The 23,202-nt window shown below is 43.8% G+C and overlaps 1 protein-coding gene and 1 pseudogene across 1 annotated transcript in view; both read right to left on the bottom strand.

Moving 5' to 3' along the window:
- Nucleotides 1-1,528: 1,528 nt before the first annotated feature.
- LOC132769493 (E3 ubiquitin-protein ligase TRIM39-like) lies at nucleotides 1,529-16,585 on the bottom strand (annotated as a pseudogene).
- Nucleotides 16,586-18,993: 2,408 nt separating this feature from the next.
- The window catches only part of LOC132769495 (uncharacterized), a 50,810-nt gene continuing 46,601 nt past the window's right edge, over nucleotides 18,994-23,202 (bottom strand). The window contains exon 7 of the mRNA XM_060766563.2: nucleotides 18,994-21,297. Coding sequence (XP_060622546.2) covers nucleotides 19,706-21,297 — 1,592 coding nt within the window. The 3' untranslated portion in view covers nucleotides 18,994-19,705. The remainder of the gene's footprint in view (nucleotides 21,298-23,202) is intronic.

The following is a 23,202-nucleotide window of genomic DNA, read 5'->3' as shown; positions in this document are numbered from 1 at the left end:
GCTCTGCACCTCATGGTGCCAAAGCACAGTCTGTTCATTTCCTTCCAAGTCACAAAGTCTTCTGTGTGCCCAGGGGGGAGTTTCTTATCTGGCGTCAGCCACTGATGGAGGTTCTGAATTTTTATCTGCCACTTTTGGACTCTCGCTTGCTGAGATGTTCCTGTTAATATCTCTGTAGATCTTAGGAGGCTGTTTCTTGATTTAAGTCATTGGGGTGCTGGCTGATATCTGAACAGAGGATGGGCCGGACATGTCAATGTCTTTGTCCTTTCATTACTGGCTGCTAGTTGCCAGAAGATATCAGGTGGTGCAATACCAACCAAACAGTATAATTTCTCCAGCTGTATTGGGTGTAGACATCCTGTGATAATGCAGCATGTCTCATTAAGAGCCACATCCATTGTTTTTACATGGTGAGATGTATTCCATATTGCGTGCTCAGCAGCAGAGTAGCAAAGCGCAAGGGCTGTGTCTAGTTGTGATCCCCAGGTTATACCAGTCAGCTTTTATATGATATTATTTCTAGCACCCACTTACAAGAAGCAGTGCTTCTTTTAAGTCGGAGCACAGTCCAGAGTGAATCGCGGGTATTTGGGTGTGCTTCAAATCTCCAGTGCGATTCCTTCCTAGGTAATCCTCAGACCTCATGATGTTTGTCTATTCTTAAGATGAAAAGCACATGTTTGCATTTTAGATGGATTAAGAATGATCTGGTTTCCCCTTTAATAGGCAGTAAGAGCACCTAAAGCTTTGAAGAGAGCTTCTGTTCAACCACTTCAAAGCTCCCTGCTTGAGCAGTGATGGCATGATCATCAGCATAGATGAAACACTCAGTCTTGCCTGGCAGTGGCTTCTGTAAATGTTAAACATTGATGGAGCTTGAATTGAACAATTCAGAGGTTGAACTGAAGTGTACATATTCTCCTGCATTCCCTATGCTGTGGCTTTTGGATGCCTTACGGTATGGCTCCTCTATCCATGCAGAATATGTATCTGAGCTTACTGTGGACATTGGCTAATAGCAAACTCTATTGTAATTCCTCTCTAGGGATTTGCTAGGTCCTCTGGTATAGAAATGCCTGGAGGACCTCAAAAATTCCAAGAGGAGAGATATTTTGTTAGCTGTGTTTCAGTAACACTGGGTGCCCGGCCCGCAGGAATGAGGGTTGTGCTGTATGACATGAAAAAAAAATCTATCTTGCTTGTTTTGTTTAAAGAAATAGACACCTCTGGTTCATTGTGGATGACACTGCCAGGCCTCCAAACAAATTTATTAAGTAAAATGTACATCAGGCAATGATCTGTTTGTAGTGTAAAGAGGAAACCCATTGTAGTACACAGATCTTCCAACTCTGCCTTGATCTGACCACATCTGAATACCCTGTACAGTTCTGGGCACCACAATTGAAGGGAGATGTTGACAAGCTGGAATGTGTCCAGAGGAGGGCGACTCAAATAATCAAGGCTCTGGAGAACAAGCTCTATGAGGAGCAGCTTAAAGAGCTGGACATGTTTAGCCTGCAGAAGAGGAGGCTGAGAGGAGACATGATGGCCATGTATAAATAAGTGAGGGGGAGTCACAGGGAGGAGGGAGCAAGTATGTTTTCTGCTGCTATGGAGACTAGGGTGCGGAACAATGGCTTCAAACTACAGGAAAGGAGATTCCACGTAAACATTAGGAAGAACTTCCTGACTGTGAGAGCTGTTTAGCAGTGGAACTCTCTGCCCCAGAGTGTGGTGGAGGCTCCTTTGGAGGCTTTTAAACAGAGGCTGGATAGCCATCTGTTGGAGATGCTTTGAATGGGATTTTCCTGCTTCTTGGCAGAATGGGGTTGGACTGGATGGCCCACAAGGTCTCTTCCAACTCAATGATTCTAGGATTCTGTGACCCATTTGAAGTGTTTTAATTGTGTCTTCCTGCTTGGCAGAATGGGGTTAGACTGGATGGCCCTTGGGTTTTCTTCCAAGTCTATGCTTCTTGGCGTGCTTCTCTCCCAGTAGTACCATTCCTTGGACCTGGACAGATAGCTAAGGGATATGCTTTCTCCCCTTTCTGATAGTGGCCAGGACTAAAGAAAGGCCTCAAAGGGGTGTAAAAAGTCCCCACATATGTGTAAATGTGGGTCTTGTCTGTCACATTGTAAAAAGAAATCTCACCTTCTGAATAGTCTAGGAAAATCCCTACCCTAGTTGGCTTCACATTAATAGGGAGCAGAGTTGGACGGGAGATCACAGCTTTGTACTGGTCTCTGTTCCGAAGCCAAAGTCTCCAGAACCCGCTCAAGGGGGACATGATGCTCACTTGGCCTTTCCTACTCACCATTTCCCTACAGACTCCCAGATCCCACTCTGTACTCTCCCCCACTTCCACCTCCCAGTAGTGCCTCCCCGAAGTGAATCTCTCAGAGCCCAGAACAATAAGATAAGTGTCAAATCTCTCTGCATTCTCTTTTGCAAGCAGTTCTGGTTGTTGTCGTCCTCCATGTTTCACACTCTTCTTGTCCTCTGAGATGACAAGGCTGGGATGAGCAGTGGCAAGATCGAGAGTCACATCCACTAGAAGATGGAGATATACAACAGGTGAGGGAGAGAGTTTTGGGAAGGTGGGATCAGGTTTTTAATAAAACCCTAAAGAATGACATTTGTGATGGCTCATAAAGGGTTACTCAGACTGCATCCCCTCCAACTATCCCTTTTGGCAGCCACAGGTGCAGTTAATCCTCTACTGTCTCGCTTTCTCGTCTGCTTTTAAAATGTCCCAGTTTCCCCTCCTAATTTACTCTTCACCAGGCCTGTAGCGAGGGGGTGGTTTTAAGGGTTCAACCCCCCCCCCCGAAATGTTTCAGATTTTTTTTTAAACCTGGTTTACTCATGAATTTTAACTGGTTAACCAAATCCCCATGCTAAGTCTATGAGATGTAAAAAATTAAGAGTTCCTCCAGAACTGTAAGCACTATCTCAAGCAAATATTGACAATTTATTTACACTGTCATTACTTGCAGCAATAGCCGATGTAGTGAAGCAACCAAGTTGGGGGGGGGGGGGGGTGTTGAATGCTCTCATTAAGGAGGCCAGACTTGGTGGAGGTAGTTGACAGGGTCGGAGCTGCAGGCTATTGAAGGTTGCTCTGCCCCCTGCTGTGCTCTTTGCTTCAGCGGAGGCAGGTTTCAACCCCCCCCCCCCCCGAAATTTTCAACCCTCCCCGAAATTTTCAAACCTCCCCCCCCCCCGAAATTTTCAACCCTCCCCGAAATTTTTTTCTGGCTACGGCCTTGCTCTTCACCCCCAGCTTACTTCAATTGCTATGAATTAATTCAAAGTGCAAAAGTAGTTTAACTTTGCACTCAGTTCATGAAGGAGGAGGAGAGGAACTTTGCCAGCTTTTCTAAACCCAGAATTTCATGATTTCTTTGCTTAAAATAGTAGATGCACATATGATTCCTCATTAATAGTTTTTGCTTTTTTGATACCTGGCAATGCATCCTTTTGCCCATTCCCTCATGTGGCTCAGACACATCTAACCAGCTTTTCCTTCATTAAACAGAAAGTGGGTTGCTGTAGGTTTTTCATGCTGTATGGCCATGTTCCAGAAGCATTCTCTCCCGATGTTTTGCCCACATCTATGGCAGGCATCCTCAGAGGTTGTGAGGTCTGTTGGAAACTAGGCAAGTGAGGTTTATCTGTGAAATGTCCAGGGTGGGAGAAAGAACTCTTGTCTGCTTGAGGTAAGTGTGGATATTGCAGTTGGCCACATTGACTAGCATTGAATAGCCTTGCAGCTTCAAAGCCTAGCTGCTTCTTGCCTGGGTGAATCCTTTTCTGGGAGTTGTTAGCTGGTCCTGATTGTATCCTGTCTGGGATTCCCTGTTTTCTGAGCATTGTTCTTTATTTACTGCCCTGATTTTAGAGTTTTTTAATACTGGTAGCCAGACTTTTTATTTTTATTATTATAATAAGTTAATTTTTATATCCTGCCACCATCTCCCCAAAGGGACTTGAGGTGGCTTACATGAGGACCAAGCCCAGTAATATGGCATTAAAATATAAGACAATAAAATACATAATAACCATAATACATGTTACAAAACATCACAAAAACATAAATATCAATCAACAACCAGTAACCTGTTAGATTTCCTCTTTCTGTTGAAATTGTCCACTTGCTTGTAGATTTCAGTGGTTTCTCTGTGTAGTCTCACGTGGTTGCTAGAGTGGTCCAGCATTTCTATGTTCTCAAATAATATGCTGTGTCCATGTTGGTTCATCAGGTGCTCTGCTATGGCTGACTTCTCATGTTCCTTGATACTTCATCAACTTCCCAATGAGGTCAGTGGTTCCCTTGATGTATGGTAAGAACACTTCTCCTCTGTGTGTATCTTTGTCTTTACACCTGTGGCTTGTTCTTGGTCTCGCAGCTCTTCTGATATATGTGGTAGAGTATCAAGGAACATGAAAGGCACTGCTGACTAATTCAACCTGAGAAGTCAGCCATAGCAGAGCACCTGATGAGCCAACCTGGACACAACATATTATTTGAGAACACAGAAATGCTGGACCACTCTAAAAACCACCATGTCGGACTACACAGAGAAGCCATTGAAATCCACTAGATGTGCCTTCGGAGAGTGGCCACTCAACCCATCTGGTTGCTTCCATTCACAGCTGCCCTCAGAATAAAGCACCTTCTCCCTGCCCTCTATAAAGGCCAAATCCCATTGCTCCTCTCTTTCATTTTACAAATGCAGTTTTATCCCTATCTCACCCAGGGTTTTAACCTTTTCCACATACACATGGCCCACCCTCTGTGTTCGGTTTTATTATGTTATTTTATATTGTTTCCTGCATTTGTTATTTTATATATTTTGTTATATTTTGTCTTGTGTTTAATCATGTTGTATTATTTTGGGCTTGGCCTCATGTTAGCTGCCCTGAGTCCCCTTTGGGGAGATGGTGGCAGGTTATAAATAAAGTTTACTATTTATTTATTTATTATTATTATTATTATTATTATTATTATTATTATCCACAAGCACGTGGACAATTTCAACAGAAAGGAGGAAATCATGAAAATGAACAAAATCTGGCTAAAATCAGGACAGTATATAAAGAGGAATACTAAAAAATAGGGGAATTCCAGACAAGAATCAATCAGGACCAGCTAATACCTCCCAACATAGGATTACCCCAAGCAGCAACCAGCTACACTTTGAAGCTGCAAGGCCCTTGAATGCTAATACAACATTCACACTTGCCTCCAACAGACAAGAGTTCTTTCTCCCACTCTGGACATTCCACAGATATATAAAGCTCACTTGCCTAGTTTCCAACAGACCTCACAGCCTCTGAGGATGCTTGCCATAGATGTGGGCAAAACATCAGGAGAGAATGCTTCTGGAACATGGCCAAACAACCTGGAAAACTCATTGCAACCCAGTGATTCCAGCCATGAAAGCCTTCAACAATGGTATAAAAAGTCTCCTCTTCCATTAAGGAAACATTCATGATGGTCGCATGGCTCTGCCCTTGGCCCACTAAAATGTATGTTTACTGAAAATTCAGAATCCCCAGTATGCTGTTTACCTTTGAATTTTGTCAGAATTTCAATAATATCAATGCAAGGAATGTTATAGACATTCTTCAGCTCCACAGAAACGGTTTCTGTTTCTACTCAGGTCACATTTCTAGTTCTGCAAAGAACCACAGCAGAGAAAAATGCTGAAATGTAGTTTTTCATTGACAATGTTGAGAAAGTCTGGAAGGAAGTCTCACATGAAGTCAAAATGCCTTCACTACACTGAACTCTGAAACCATGGCTTCCGCCTGATTTCCATGCTGAACTCACTCTTAAATGCTAGGAAGGGGTGGGGGAACCGTTCCCCCATTCCCCGTGTAAATACAAAGAAGGGATTTAACATGTTCTTTCTTTCCTGGGATCCTAAAGAAAACCCGTCCGTTGAAACTTATGTTTACTTTGTAAGGAACAAGCATTTAAGATATTTAAGTCCGTGATGGGAATCATAAGAGCCCCCAGTGGTGAAGGGTTAAAGCACTGAGCTGCTGAACTTGCTGATTGAAAGGTTGGTGGTTCAAATCCGGGGAGTGGGGTGAGCTCCCGCTGTTAGCCCCAACTTCTGCCAACCTAGCAGTTTGAAAACATGCAAACGTGAGTAGATCAATAAGTACTGCCCTGGCACAAAGGCAACTGTGCTCCATGCAATCATGCCTGCCACATGACTTTGGAGGTGTCTATGGACAATGCCAGCTCTTCAGCTTGGAAATGGAGATGACCACCAACCCCCAGAGTTGGACACAACTGGACTTAATGTCAGGGGAAAACCTTTACCTTTATCTACGGGAATCATATGGCCCTCCAGATTTTGGTGGACTGCAATCCCCAGGAATTCTAACAAGCACAGCCAAGAGAAAGGGATGCTGAGCACTGCGGTCCTACATCTGAAGGGCTACATTATTTAACTTAGGATAATGATATTTTTGACTGGCATCTTTGCATTAAGGAGGGAAAACAAACTGCAAACCTCACCTGCTTAAGATGTTTTCGACATCCTTGTGAAAAGAAAAACAGAAAAAAAAAAGAAACGTGGTTATTTTCTGAATTGAAAAAAGGGAATAGTTGAGCACTTTAAAAACATTAACCTTTTTATCCATGACTTGCTACCAACTGTACTTCGGTAATTTTGCAGTTTTAAAATATCTAAGCTTTACAAAAACTCTGTGAAATTAATGGGGGTTCCATAAACTGACAGAAGGCACATACGTACTCACACTTCTTTGTACGACTTTGTACGATAAGAGTTGGAAGAGACCTCATGGGCCATGCAGTCCAACCCCCCTGCCAAGAAGCAGGAAGGCACATTCAAAGCAATGGTTATGAGATTCTGGGCACTGGTTATGAGATTCTGGAGGTGGTAGGCCAAAGAAGTAACTTTCTCAAACCTTGGACTGACCAGAGATGGAAAAAGTTGTCTTTTTAGACCTTGCAGGACAGAATTCCACAGTTTCAATTACCAGTGAAAAGGAAATTCTGGGAGCCATAGAGTCAAGCTAGTAACTTTCCCCACCTCTGGGTCCTACAATGGGCCCTTGGTGCCTACTGTGGTTTCAGGACCCCCCTGAAGTTACCAAAATCCACAGATGCTCAAGTCCCATTATATGCAATGGTGTAGTAAAATGGTATCCCTCATATAAAATGGTAGAATCAAGCCTTTAAAATATTTTCAAGCCATAGATGATTAAATTCATGGATATAGAGGACTGACTACTACTGAGCTGTGGTTCTTTATTTAATATTTAAGGAGACATCTCCACAGTTGAAATAATGCAGTTTGTTGTTGTTGTTGTTGTTCATTCGTTCAGTCGCCTCCGACTCTTCGTGACCTCATGGACCAGCCCACGCCAGAGCTCCCTGTCGGCCGTCACCACCCCCAGCTCCTTCAAGGTCAGTCCAGTCACTTCAAGGATGCCATCCATCCATCTTGCCCTTGGTCGGCCCCTCTTCCTTTTGCCTTCCACTTTCCCCAGCATAATTGTCTTCTCTAGGCTTTCCTGTCTCCTCATGATGTGGCCAAAGTACTTCAACTTTGTCTCTAGTATCTTTCCCTCCAGTGAGCAGTCGGGCTTTATTTCCTGGAGGATGGACTGGTTGGATCTTCTCGCAGTCCAAGGCACTCTCAGCACTTTCCTCCAGCACCACAGCTCAAAAGCATTGATCTTCCTTTGCTCAGCCTTCCCTAAGGTCCAGCTCTCACATCCATAGGTGACTACAGGGAATACCATGGCTTTGACTAGGCGGATCTTTGTTGCCAGTCTGATGTCTCTACTCTTTACTATTTTATCGAGACTGGACATTGCTCTCCTCCCAAGATGTAAGCGTCTTCTGATTTCCTGGCCACAGTCTGCATCTGCAGTAATCTTTGCACCTAGAAATACAAAGTCTGTCGCGGCCTCCACATTTTCTCCCTCTATTTTCCAGTTGTCAATCATTCTTGTTGCCATAATCTTGGTTTTTTTGATGTTTAGCTGCAACCCGGCTTTTGCGCTTTCTTCTTTCACCTTGATTAGAAGGCTCCTCAGCTCCTCCTCGCTTTCGGCCATCAGAGTGGTGTCATCTGCATATCTGAGGTTGTTAATGTTTCTTCCAGCAATTTTCACCCCAGCTTTGCATTCATCCAGCCCCGCACATCGCAGGATGTGTTCTGCATACAAGTTAAAAAGGTTGGGTGAGAGTATGCAGCCTTGCCGTACGCCTTTCCCAATCTTGAACCAGTCTGTTGTTCCGTGGTCAGTTCTGACTGTTGCTACTTGGTCCTTGTACAGATTCCTCAGGAGAGAGACAAGGTGGCTTGGGATGCCCATCCCACCAAGAACTTGCCACAATTTATTATGATCCACACAGTCAAAGGCTTTAGAATAGTCAATGAAGCAGAAGTAGATGTTTTTCTGAAACTCCCTGCCTTTCTCCATTATCCAGCGGATATTGGCAATCTGGTCTCTGGTTCCTCTGCCTTTTCTAAACCCAGCTTGAACATCTGGCAACTCTCGCTCCATGTATTGCTGGAGTCTTCCTTGCAGGATCTTGAGCATGACCTTACTGGCATGAGAAATAAGGGCCACTGTACGGAAGTTTGAGCAGTCTTTCGCATTTCCCTTTTTTGGTATGGGGATATAAGTTGATTTTTTCCAGTCTGATGGCCATTCTTGTGTTTTCCATATTTGCTGGCAAATGGCATGCATCACCTTGACAGCATCATTTTTCAAGATTTTAAACAGTTCAGCTGGGATCCCGTCGTCTCCTGCTGCCTTGTTGTTAGCAATCCTTATTAAGGCCCATTCAACCTCACTCCTCAGGATGTCTGGTTCTAATTCATTCACCACACTGTCAAAACTATCCTCGATATTATTATCCTTCCTATACAGATCTTCTGTATAGTCTCGCCACCTTCTCTTGATCTCTTCAGCTTCTGTTAGGTCCCTGCCATCTTTGTTTCTTATCATACCAATTTTTGCCTGAAATTTACCTCCAATGTTTCTAATTTTCTGGAAGAGGTCTCTTGTCCTTCCTATTCTGTTGTCTTCTTCCACTTCCATGCATTGCTTATTTAAAAATAGTTCCTTATCTCTTCTGGCTAACCTCTGGAATTGCGCATTTAACTGGGCATATCTCCCCTTATCACTGTTTCCTTTTGCTTTCCTCCTTTCTTGGGCTACTTCCAGTGTCTCAGCAGACAACCATTTTGCCTTCTTGGTTTTCTTTTTCTTTGGGACGTACTTTGTTGCCGCCTCCTGAACAATGTCGCGGTTTAACACCACTTAAATTTGGAAAACAGCATTCAAAATGTTTTGGAAAACACCATTTGGATATTATAACTTTTAAAGAAAAGCATGACCTTTCAGAGAAGAGCCAAAAACACTTTAGAATATATTATCTTGTGTTATACAACCAGATATAATTATGCAAGGCAATGGTTTCAGTTGTTAGACAGAATAACCTGTTATCTCTAATCTGTTAGGAAAATTTGCCAGTGCATAAAAACAGCACTGCTTTATAAGTGTTCTAATGTATGTTTTATGACGGCGATGGCATCGTATGGTGCTTGTTGTGAGGCCGCCCTGAGTCCCCCTCTGGGACTCCCATAAAACAACTTGTTTTATATCGTGCACTCCAGTGACAAAAATGAAGTAGATTTTGATAAAAATAGCATATTTGGTTTACTTACAACCTTCATGTGTTCAGCATACACAGGTACAAAACTTATCAGTCAAGTTTCAGATATGTTTCCTGTGCCAGCCCGCCAGGGCATCTCTCTTATAACAAAAACAGCTGTCAACAGGTCACATAGTCAAAAGGAGAGAGTGAGAGAGAGCATGTGGGTTGCAGACCCTTTAATAACTTCTCAGGAACCATAGAGCAAAGGAAGCTGCATACCAGAACATGCATACAAACAATAATCAACAGGATCATAGATAAATGGATGACTAGAGAAGGCATGAAGAGGGTTTGTCATTTCTAACATTAAACTGATGTTACTCAATGTTATGGATCCTGGGAGTTGTAGTTTGGTGAGGCACCAGCACTCTTGGGCAGAGAGGGCTAAAGACCTGGTAAAACTACAACTCCCAGCATTAGACATACTCCAGACACACTCCCAAATTACAGTAGCAATCTTAAGCATGAGCTCACCTTCAAGAGTTCTGTGTCTGACTGCTGGCTTTTCTTCTTGACTTCTGCAACCAGCTGCTTCAAGGAGGATCTTTGCACTGAGAGCTGTTCCAAATTCTTATGCAGCTTCTTCAGGGTCTGCCTTTTCTCTTCCTTCAACTCTTTCAAGAGCCTCTCTTCTTCATCACCCAGGAAGTCGTGCAGCTTGTAAAACTCACTCATGATCCTCTCTTTCTGGCTGTGCACCGCATCCTTCATCACCATATCATCATCATCATCATCATCAGAAAGAAAGAAAGAAAGAAAGGTCAAAGCAGTTTGGCATGGCTGTCTTACACTACAGGGATCATCATAGATACTTCGCAACAGAGGATCACTTAATGCCTCCCCCATTTTGTATCCAAGAGCAGAGGAACTTTCCATCAACATTGGTAATGAAAAAGGCAATTCCATCACAGCTGATGGAGGAAGACAAGCTACAAGGGTTACAGGCAGACACTGCAGAACTGAAGTTGTGTGCCATCAAACAACTTCTAACTTATGCTGACGCATTTATCATGGGGGTTTCAGATTACCCAATAGGCTTCCATAGCTGAATAGAGATTCAAATCCTATCTCCAGAGTCATAGTTAACCACTCAGAATTAATGCAGTTTGACAACACTTTAACTGGCATGGCTCAATGTTAGGTAATAAGGGGAGCTGTTGTTTTGTAAGATCTTTAGTCTTTCCTCCCAAGGAGTGTTGGACCCTCACCAAACTACAACTCCTAGGATTCCATAGCAGTGGTCAGTAGATTACCCCTAGTAAAGGTCAACTGGAGTGTCCAGATCATGAATTTTAAACTCACTATATTTTAATCTTTGTTCTGTGTATTTTAGCATATGTATTTTGTAGAAATATGTTTCAATATGTGTATTTTATATAATTATTATAAACCACAAGGAGAGGCAGATAAGAAATAAAATTGATAAAACTTTTCATGCCCTGCATGGTAATAATAATAATAATAATAATAATAATAATAATAATCATAATAATATACTTTATTTATATGCCACCCTATCTCCCTGAGGAGACTCAGGACAGACTACAGTACATGTATACAGCAAACATTCAATGCTGTTATACAATTAACAAGGACAGACAGTACATAAACAGAGGTAAAGGCTTCCCATCTTTTCCATCTCAGGCATTTTGAGGCTGTGGTTGACTCCAGCCACAGGTGTGTGTGTGTGTGTGTGTGTGTTTGCTGTTGCTCCATCTTCCATGCCAAGGAGCTTTGTTGTCTTTGAATGCTCTCCTGTTTGAATCGACGGCATCTTTTATTACCTCACTGCCAAGGCGGAATCTATTTATCTAATCACATTACAGTTTTTGAACTGCTAGGTGAGCAAATGCTGGGCTGACAGTTAGGAGCTCACCCCAACCCGGGTTGAACGGTCAACCTTTTGATTGGAAAGATTTTCTGCAACTGGCAGTTTAACCTGCTGTGCTAAAGCCCAGCCCATCTATGCATCTATGTTTCCTACCTGCCTTTGCATAATGATAATTATTGTTATCATTACATTTGCATTAGTATCCAATTTTACCTTATTGTGAAGTAGGTAAAGAAGTAGGCTGTTAATATAGGTTTGGGGGTGCATTTGCTATTGTATCCATAGTATCAGAATAGGAAATATTCATATTTACCATTCAGAAACTACTGCTACAATAACAAAAGAAAAATTACCAATGTTAGCTCAGCTTATACACAGAATCATAATATCATCCATACTACCACCTCACCCGCCTCATAGGAAACCTGCTACAAAACAGGAGCTTTTTTGTTGAGTTCCAGGGCCAGAGAAGCAGATGGCGGAAACAGAAGAACGGCCTGCCTCAGGGGAGCGTGCTTCCTCCATCCATGTTCAACATCTACACAAATGACCAGCCACTGCCAGAAGGGACAGAGAGTTTCATCTATGCTGATGATCATGCCATTACTGCTCAAGCAGGGAGCTTTGAGACTGTGGAACAGAAGCTCTCCGAAGCTCTAGGTGCTCTTACTGCCTACTACAGGGAAAACCAGCTGATCCCTAACCCATCTAAAACACAGACATGTGCCTTTCATCTCAAGAACAGAGAAGCATCCCGAGTTCTGAAGATCACCTGGGAAGGAATCCCACTGGAGCATTGCAGCGCACCCAAATACCTGGGAGTCACTCTGGACCGTGCTCTTACCTACAAGAAGCATTGCCTGAACATCAAGCAAAAAGTGGGTGCTAGAAACAATAACATACGAAAGCTGACTGGCACAACCTGGGGATCACAACCAGATACAGTGAAGACATCTGCCCTTGCGCTGTGCTACTCTGCTGCTGAGTATGCATGCCCAGTGTGGAACACATTTCACCATACTAAAACAGTGGATGTGGCTCTTAATGAGACATGCCACATTATCACAGGGTGTCTGCGCCCTACACCACTGGAGAAATTACACTGCTTAGCCGGTATTGCACCACCTGACATCCGCAGGGAAGTAGCAGCCAATAGTGAAAGGACCAAGGCAGAGACATCTCCAGCTCATCCCCTGTTTGGGTATCAGCCAGCACGCCAACGACTTAAATCTAGACATAGTTTTCTAAGATCTACAGAGACACTTGCTGGAACACCTCAGCAAGCGAGAGTCCAAAAGTGGCAGGCTCAAACCCAGCACCTCAACCAATGGCTGATACCAAATGAGAGACTCCCTCCTGGGCACACAGAAGACTGGGCGACTTGGAAGGCACTGAACAGACTGCGCTCTGGCACCACGAGATGCAGAGCCAACCCTCAGAAATGGGGCTACAAAGTGGAATCCTCGACATGCGAGTGTGGAGAAGAGCAAACCACTGACCACTTGCTGCAATGCAACCTGAGCCCTGCCACATGCACAAGGGAGGACCTTCTTGCAGCAACACCGGAAGCACTCCAAGTGGCCAGATACTGGTCAAAGGACATTTAACCAACTACCAAACTCACAAGTTTTGTATTTTTCTGTTTGTTTGCTTTGTTCTGTTAGAAATGTAATATAATGGACTGGTCGCTCTGACACGACAAACAATCCATTTGTAACTGCTTGAGAGGATGGCAATCTATGATTTGCAACAAACGTTTCTTTTTAAAATACAGACTTAACCTCACTACTTTTATTTTTGAAGAATTTTTGAAAAGCAACTATGCTGTCCCAGTCTCAGAAATAATTCCACATCAGGACCTTACACCAATTTCCTGCCAAATTTTCCACTCTCTAGTTCCTATTTTTTCCTCTCAGTAGTAACCTGTTTGCAGGAAACTAGGATTTGCATGTACCCTCCAATATAAAGAAGTCACTGGAGACTTGAAAAGGGGCACTTGCCTTCCAAATAGCTGTTTTCTTCCCTTCTTGGTATGCCTGCTTCTCCGACTCTTCTAGATGCTGCTTGAGCAAATCTACAGCAAGCTGCAATTTCCCCTGGAAAAAATAAAATAAAATAAAAATGCATTTTTATTTATTGCATTGAAAGCCATCCTTTCTTTCCCCAGATCAATACTGGATGTTGTTTATCAAGTCTATAATGCCCAGTTTTGAAGCGAACTCTAGGAGTTCATGGTCTAACTCTGGAGAAATTCTGCTCAACTGGCCCACTTGAGAGCAATTTATATCCTCTTTACTATGAGATTCCTGACAAATTGGAATAACATAACCAGGGTCAGCGTCACTCTGCTTCTTCACAAGGCAACAGAATCAGGTGGCAAATACTAAGGGAAATTTGGAGAAGTGCTCTTCTCTAATGGATGTCAGAGCTGGGCATGTTATATAGCCTGTCTTGTACTGTTGTGCCCTAAAGAGAAGCTGGATGGCCATCTGTTTTTAGTGCTTTGATTATGTCTTGCACAGCAGAAAGGGGTTGGATTGGATGGCCTTTAGGGCAATGTTTCTCAACCTGGGGGTCGGGACCTCTGGGGGAATCATGAGGGGGGTGTCAGAGGGGTTGCCAAAGACCATCAGAAAACACAGTATTTTCTGTTGGTGATGAGGGTTCTGTGTGGGAAGTTTGGCCCAATTCTATTGGTTGTGGGGTTCAGAATGCTCTTTGATGGTAGGTGAACTATAAATCCCAGCAACTTCAACTCCCAAGTGTCAAGATCTATTTTCCTCAAACTCCACCAGTGTTCACATTTGGGCCACGGTGGTCCATGCTCTGGTTACATCTTGTATATCCTGCAATGCACTCTACACGGGGTTGCCTTTGAAGACTGCTTGGAAGCTACAATTGGTCCAATGGGTGACAGCCAGGCTGCTCACTGGAGTAGTGTACAGGGAGCATACCAACCACCCCCCCCCCCCGGTTGCATCAGCTCCACTGGCTCCCAATCTGCTACCGAACATAATTTAAAGTGCTGGCTTTAGCCTATAAAGCCGTAAACGGTTCCAGCCCAGCCTACCTGTCCAAACATATCTCCCCCTATGAACCATCTCGGAGATTAAGATTGTCTGGGGGGGGGGGGGGGCTGCACTTGGTCCCACCTTTTTTGCAAGCGTGCTTGGTGGGGACGAAAGACAGGGCCTTCTCAGTGGTAGCCCCTCAGTTGTGGAACTCCCTTCCTAGTGATATTAGGGCGGCCCTCTCCCTCCTAGTGTTTAGAAAGAGAATCAAAACCTGGTTCTGGGTGCAGGTGTTTGAAAAACAGAGCAGTGCAGAAATGTTACTATGGAATATGTGCAATTTGACTACAGATTGATCTTTAGACTATGATTCTGGATGATATGATTCATTGAAATTCCATTGTTGGTGAAGTTCAAAATGCTCTTTGATTGTAGCTTAACTATAAATCCTGGCAACTACAACTCCCAAATGACAAAATCAACACCCCCTCCCCAAACCCCACCAGTATTAAAATTTGGGCATATTGGGTATTTGTGTCAAATTTGGTCCAGTGAATGAAAATACATCCTGCCTATCAGATAGTTACATTACAATTCATAACAGTAGAAAAACTACAGTTATGAAGTAGCAACTAAAATAATGTTATGGTTGGGGGCCACCACAACATGACTGGAGCCCCCGGTGACATAGTGGGTTAAACCCCTATGCTGGCAGGACTGAAGGACAGGTAGCAGGTTCAAATCTGGGGAGAGGCGGATGAGCTCCCTCTATCAGCTCCAGACGGCCAATTCTCTCACACCAGAAGTTTCTACAGTCGTTCCTGACACGACAAAAAAAAAAAAAAACAACAAACCAAAAAAACCCACACACACAACATGAGGAACTGAATTTATTTATTTATTTGCCATATTTATATACTGCCTTTCTCAGCCCAAAGGCGACTTAACGCCCCACCTCCACTATCTTGTTCATGCCCAGCATTATTTTTTTAATTTTAATTACATTTGGCCCAGCCATAGATTTTAAATGTGTGTTGTGCTATTGTTCAATGTTTATGCTATTTATGTATTTATGTATGAGATTTATTTTAATTGCTTTGTATTAGTATTTGTATTTTGCTTTGTATTGTGGTTGTATTGCTTGTATTGATGTATTGCGGGCTTGGCCTCATGTAAGCCGTACCAAGTCCCTTGGGGAGATGATAGCGGGGTATAAATAAAGTATTATTATTATTATTATTATTATTATAAGGGGTCGTGCATTAGGAAGGTTGAGAAACACTGCTTTAGGATCTCTTACAGCTCTACAAACCGCATTGAGTTGCCTGATTGGGCTGAAAAATGCGGTATAAAAATAAAGCAAATAAATAATAAATAAATAAATAAATACAAGTTCATGATTTTTTCTTTTTTGGAAAATGGCATTTATAACCTTTTGGAAAAACACCTTTTGGAGATCATAACTTTGAGAAAAGCACAGCCTTTCAGAGAAGAGCCGAAAACCCTTTAGAGTAGAAACTTCTCCTGTGATATACAACCAGATATAATTATGCAAGGCAGTGAGGCCATCCCTATCAAACCGAGACACATGAAATAGATGATTGATAAGTGCTCCTACCTTATATTCCTGGGCAGCATCTTCCACGGGGACCACAGTGTGAGACGCGTGGTCTCCTGATGCCTTGCAAACTTCACAGAGGAGTGCGGTTTCCTGAACACAGAACCAAATCAGGTTCTCGCCATGTTCAGAGCACTGTCTACAGACTTCTTTCTCTTCGGTGTCCTTCTCTTCCTTTCCAACCTCCTCTCTCTTCACCTTGCTGTCATCCTCAGGGGACTGCTGGTTAATTGCTCCCTCGTTCTTCAAGTGATCAAAACAGAAACGGCAGAATGTCTGTCCCTTGAAGACCACAGGGATTCTGTAGGGCCCTTGGCAAAGGGCACAGACAGCAGGTCGAGTGCGCCCTTTTGATCTGGAGGCTGGCTTCGAAAAAGGAGTAGCAGCCATAGCTCCTTAGGAAGCAAGGGTACACTTAAGTTTCACTTTCCCTGTTATCTCCTTTATTGCTACAGGAGGCTTATTGCCACTCCCCTGGAACTGTGCCAGGATGACAAGGGAGACCAGACTAATGCAAATTACTGGCAAATCTATTTAACGACTGTTGTGCTTGGTTTAAAAACTCCTCAATAAACCCAGTAAGCTTGTTTGGAGGAGCCCTGACACCCTCAGAGATCCATCATTTGGATTGCCATGGCTCAATGCTATTGAATCCTAGGAGTTGTAGTTTCATGGCTTTAGCCTTTCTTGCCAAAGAGCAGTGCTGCTTCACTAGACTACAACTCTCATGACTCCTTAGCACTGAGTCATGAAAGTTACATGGCATCAAACTGCATTAATTCTACAGTGTAGATCAGTCACAGGCAAACATGGGCCCTCCAGGTGTTTTGGACTTCAACTCCCACCATTCCTAATAGCCTCAGACCCCTTCCTTTCCCCCCTCAGCCGCTTAAGCTTTAGTAATCTCACCTTAATTGGACCAGAGATTGTGAATGAAATCAGAAATCCCAAAATTCCATATAAAGGAGTCGTGACAGTATCATGGTATAACTACATCATTTGACACCCCTAATTGACTGGTATGAGAGAGAAAAACAGGATGGACATAGTTGAGAACCTGGATGTGGGAAGAGGCCTAGTTGACTGGGAGGCATACTGAAACAGGAGAGCTCACCATTGCCACATTTTACTACTGCAGAACTTACTTCTACTTCTGAATGCAGTATGATCCCGTGTCCACAATTTCACTTAGCTGTGTCCAAAATATATATTTTCTCTAGGCATGATATAAGTCTTCTAGTTCTGTGGACGCTTCCATTAGAAGTTGATGACAGAGTCTGCTGCAAGCATCTTCTAGATCAGGCATGTGCAATCTTCAGCCCTTCAGGTGTTTTGGACTCCAACTCCCAGAATTCCTAATTGTTAGGATCTGTGGGAGTTAAAGTCCAAAATACCCGGAGGGTCAAAGTTTGCCCGTGCCTGTTTTAGATCCTCCAGAATAATTCTATGGTATCTGGGTTGCTGTGAGGTTTTTGGGCTGTAATGCCATGTTCCAGAAGCATTCTCTCCTGACATTCTGCCTGCACCTATGACCTCACAACCTCTGAGGATGCCTGCCATAGATGCTGGTATCTTTCTGCTGGAAGTCATTAATTTCAATAGTATTTGCTATTATCTATGTTTCACATTTCCATGGTAAGTTCAGGAACATATCCCCTGGGGCTACAGAGATGTACTGTGTTAGTTTCTGGGTGACAATAAAAAAAGATAGAGAAGGGGTATGTTAATAGGCCTCCCAAAAACATCCAGAAGACACCACAAAGGCAACTAACAGGGATGGCAACTTAGAATCATAGAGTTGGAAGAGACCTCATGGGCCATCCAGTCGAACCCCCTGCCAAGGAACACCCCCGACAGATGGCCACCCTTCCTTCCAAAGAAGGAAGAGGCTAATCTCTTATATATACCTTATATATACCTTGGAAAGGACTATATTTGGCACACACCTCAGTCGTACTGTGCAAAAAGTACGCCTAAAATGTACTTGAGATGTACTTTATCTGTACAATTAGCCCTCCACAATTGTGGGTTTGACAGATGCAGATGTGATTGTGTTTGATTAAAATGTTCTCCCAAGGAATTTCTTAAGTCTTCCAGCTTGTTTCTATGGTCGATTTCTGGAGGAAAAGTATTCCTAGAAAAGTATGTGTATGTGTGTGTGTGTGTGTATGTGTGTATGCACTTTTTTGACCCTAACCTCAGTGAATGTGGGTGCTGAGTGTATTCCACATTGACTTGAAATGTGCTGGATAATGCAGTTTCTTAAATCCACTTAAAATGTACTTGAAATATACCTGGGAAAAGTTGATTATCTATACAGTATATACCTTAAATACATTAAAGACTGCTGCAGCTCCCTGGTGCCACAGTGGGTTAAACCGCTGAGCTGCTGAACTTGCTGACTGAAAGGAGCAGGGAGAGCTCCTGCTGTTAGCCACAGCTTCTGCCAACCTAGCAGTTAAAAAACCTGCAAATGTGAGTTGATCAGTAGGTACCGCTTCTGTAGGAAGGTAACGACGCTCCATGCAGTCATGCTGGCTACATAACCTTGGAGGTGTCACTGGACAATGCCAGCTCTTCTTCTTATAAATGGAGATGAGCATCACCCCTCAAAGTGAGACACGACTAGACTTAATGTCAAGGGGAAACCTTTACCTTTACTTTACCTGCGTCAGCCTCATTTTCTTGACCATTTTCCCACCTTGAAAGAAACTTGTTCCTGAATTTTTCATTCTCTGTTCTCATTGATGAAGTGTTTCTAATTAAATGTTGGTAATTTCTGCACAAAATAATAGTTCACAGAAGTAACTACTTTTTCCCATTTCCATATTTTACTGGGAATGTTTCCCATGAATTCAGCCATTACTAAAAACACAAAAGTGACAAAACAAGGCATAGATTTGTTTTAAGGAAAAAGACACCCCTTTGCCCCCAAACCCCCACCCCAAACTCCAGAGCAACCCCCAGGTTCCTTCAAGCCTCCCTATGCTAGACATTTTGTTATAGTCCAGCCTATTCTCCCCCTTATTGTCCATTCGTGAGTGCATAAATGTCTGCTTCCCCATCACAAGGGACACATTGCTTCTGTCCTATGAAGCAGTTTGAGACATTGTCCTCATAAGCCATGAGGAGGTAGATCTTCTACTGCAGAATGTAGGCCTCTTTGCAGTTTTGACACCAGAAATACCTCCAGTGCACCATAAGGCAGGGCAAGCACAGCCTAACAACAGCGCTGTCTCTGTAGATCTGGAGGTGGCCTTGGGCTTCAGTTCCTGCTGTCCTAAGAGCTAGCAAGGCAAGGAAGGAAACTTGGCACAAAGACTGTCCATAATAAAACCAACCTCGGGTTTTTTGATTTGGTTTTCGCCATACAATATTCCATATTAAGGTCCAATCTCCAAGTATCCTAGCACTTTGAGACTTCAGGCAGAACATGAGGCTGAAGACCAAAATGCTTCCCTCCAGGAATGGAGGAGGTGGCACATTGAAGTCCAGACTAGTGTTAGCCCCCTATCCTTCCATCAGTCTGCTCCCGAGTAGATCAACTGAGTGGGAACTGGCTCAGAGGGGGTGTCTGTCTCCTCATCCCCCCAGAAATAGGTGACTAAGTTATCAGAATCCAGGATGGTGGCGGGCATACTCTTTGCTTTGACGGGGTTAAAGGGCACCCCAGGGTGGGCTTTGTGGTGATGCCTGGCCAGGTGGCTCCTCTGAACGTAGCCCTTCTCGCAGTGAGAACACATGTAGGGACGCTCTGCCTGGTGGAGCATCTGGTGCCGGGTCAAGGTCGACTTGACAGCAAAGCTTTTCCCGCAGATGTCACAATGGTAGGGCTTGTCCACCATGTGGATTCGCTCATGCCTGTAGAGCTTCGACATGGAATAGAAGCCCTCCCCGCACACGACGCACTTGTAAGGCCGTTCCCCTTGGTGCATCCGCATGTGCCGGCTGAGACTCCCGCTGTGCATAAAAGCCTCTCCGCAATCGGGGCAGACATAGGATTTTTCCTCCACTGGAGGGATGGGGAAAGGAAAAGGGACCGGGCACGGGTAAAGAAAGCTCTCTTCCCATGATTCATTTGTACATGGGCCCTCCTCTTGGTGGCTTCTCTGATGCCTGGTGACGCTGGTGCTACGGGTGAAGCTCTGCCCACAGTCAGGGCACTTGTAGGGTTTCTCTCCTGTGTGGGTCATCTGGTGGGTGAGGAGGTTCAGGTTGAGGCTGAAACTCCGCCCACAGTCCACGCAGGAGTAGGGCTTCTCCCCAGTGTGGGTCCGCCAGTGTCGCGTCAGGGTGGACTTCCTGTTGAAAATCCGGCCACACTCCGAGCAGGGGTACACCTGGCCCCCGGAGTAGAACTGCTCCTGGAACGACGTTTCAAAGGCATCCCCCAGACTGTCGACGGAGGCATCCCAATCCTCTTTCGGATATTCCTCTTGATACCCCGCTGGTCTAAAGGGGCTTTCCCACATGGGGTAATCCTCAGGCCCTTGGGGAATGTTGACTTCATTGGGGTCATCGAAAATGGTGAAATGGAGCTCCACCTGCTGGTCTGAACCATCTTGCTGAAGGACTTCCCCTTTTGATTCTCCATGTAACCTGTCCTCCACTGGTGGGGAATCTTTCTCCACCATTAACGGCTGCATGGGTTTCTTATTCAAGCTAACAGGCCCATCCCAATGGTGTGCTTGGTAGTCTATCTCCAGTGGCTCATCCAATCTAGAGTCACTCGCACAGAGTTTGCCCTCAGAAATCCCTCCTTCGGACTCCTCCAATATGGTGAAGTGCAGCTCAACTTGTTGTCCTGAATTTGGCAGAGGGTATGAAGCAGCCCTGGGCCCTTCGTCTCTCTCATCATCGTCAGGTTCTGGAATGACGTCTTCGAGTTCAGGGGAAGGAGACCGTGAGAGGTCAGAGTACATGGATTCATCATCTTGGGGAGAGGAGCTCTCTGGCTGTAGCTCTGCGTTGATCTCACAGTGCCAAAGTTTCCCTTGAGAAATGCCTCCTTCTGATTCTTCCAAGATGGTGAAATGCAGTTCAACTTGGGGCTCAAAGTCTTCTTCTTCCTCCTGTAGGCTCTTCCCTTTTGTGTCCTTCATTGTTCCATGCCCTGCTGGGAGAAACAACAGCAGCATTCAGAAACCACCCAGGGCCAATGACTCACATGCACCATGACTGACCTATATGGAAACCTTGACTAGAGAAGTGGGAAATCTTAAACGTTGGGATCAAATTAGACTCCAGATAACTACTTCCAATTTTTGTGACTCAAACATTTGGTGGTTTCCCAAAGTCCTGGGGCCTGAAAAGTCAGTAGGAAGAGTTTTAAATAACATATGCTAGTATTTTCCACCCTACCATTTATCTTTTAGGGCTTAGAATAACAGAGTTGGAAGAGACATCATGGGCCATCCAGTCCAATCCCCTGCCAAGAAGCAGGGAAATTGCATTCAAAGCACCCCCAACAGATGGCCATCCAGCCTCTGTTTTAAAGCCTCCAAAGAAGGAGCCCCTGCCACACTCTGTGGCAGAGAGTTCACTGCTGAACTGCTTTCACAGTTAGGAAGTTCTTCCTCATGTTCAGGTGGAATCTCCTTTCCTGGAGTTTGAAGCCATTGTTCCACATCCTAGTCTCCAGGGCAGCAGAAAACAAGCCTGCTCCCACCTCCCTATGAATTCCTCTAACATGGTCCTCATCATGTCTCCTATCAGCCTTCTCTCCTGCAGGCTAAACATGCCCAGCTCTTTAAGCCGCTCCTCACAGGGCGTGTTCTCCAGACCCTTGATCATTGTAGTCACCCCTCTCTGGACGACTAGTGGCTTGTCCAGCACTAGAGTATAACCCATGAAAACTTCAGTGAATTGAATTCTGTCTTCAGCTGGAAGGACCTCCTCAACCTTGCACTGGTAACGTTATTGCTGTATCCAAACCCAAAGGTCACGAACATGAGAACAGGGCCTCCCTCCTCCATGAGCTCACCAAATATGTTCATCATCTAGTACATTCTAAACTCCTTATTGCAAACAAATCAGGGCATGTAAAATTTTCTGTGCCTTGACATTTGCAGAATCTGGCACAAGACTGTAAGATGATTGCAAAAGATAGCAAACATGTATCTAGTCTTATGGTTATTCAGAGATAACAAATCTATATCTCAAAGATGCTGGAGTCATGCCACAGCCTTTTCAAGATTGGTTGCCGCACACACAAAAAGTTAAAATTCTAGATGGTATCACTTAAAAAAGCACGAATCAAAGGCTGCTGTATATTCTAAACTTAATCATTCTCACTATATAATGATATTGAACCACAACATGCCCTTGTTGTGGCACACAAAAGAGCTTGACTTCCATTCTTGTAGTGACTTGATCAGCATTTGATTTTATCAGGGGAATCTTAATAACCTAATTCACGTGGATGTTGGTTTGGATGCATGCAGGCCAAACACAAGAGAATTTGCTGCCTCAAGCGAAGCAGCAAATACGTAGTACCCGACTCTACAAAGTCATGGTGTATATAGCGTGAAACCAAAGCAATTGATTTTGGCACTTGATTCAAAAGAAGAAGAAAAATCCCACAAGTATGTGTCTCTATATCACCCAGCAGTAAAAGGACAACAATAATAAAACTAACAGATAGCAACTATTGCAAAACCAGAATCTCCATCACCTTTTAGAGAAAAATGGGATTCACAACCATTTAAAAATCATAACCTTTTGGAAAAGTATGATCTTCTGGAGAAGAGTCAAAAACTCATTTGAATAAAATCTTCTCTCCAGAGGTATATAACCACATGTACTTATGCAAGGAAATTTGATAAACTGATAACCTAGTTGTCTCTGATCTGTTAGGAATAGAGATTATGCCAATGCACAAAATATAGCAGTTCTTCCAAAGCCTTTTTGTTTCAGTTGCCTAAAAATACACCTACTCTCCCATAAAATATCTTGTTTCTATATCATGCTCTCAAGAGACAAAAATGAAGCAGACTTTGTTAAAAGTAACACATCTGGT

Source organism: Anolis sagrei, chromosome 2, assembly GCF_037176765.1.
Source record: "Anolis sagrei isolate rAnoSag1 chromosome 2, rAnoSag1.mat, whole genome shotgun sequence".
Classification (NCBI taxonomy): domain Eukaryota; kingdom Metazoa; phylum Chordata; class Lepidosauria; order Squamata; family Dactyloidae; genus Anolis; species Anolis sagrei.
The sequence above is the reverse complement of the archived record's forward strand: the minus strand, read 5'-3'. Positions and strand labels throughout refer to the sequence as shown.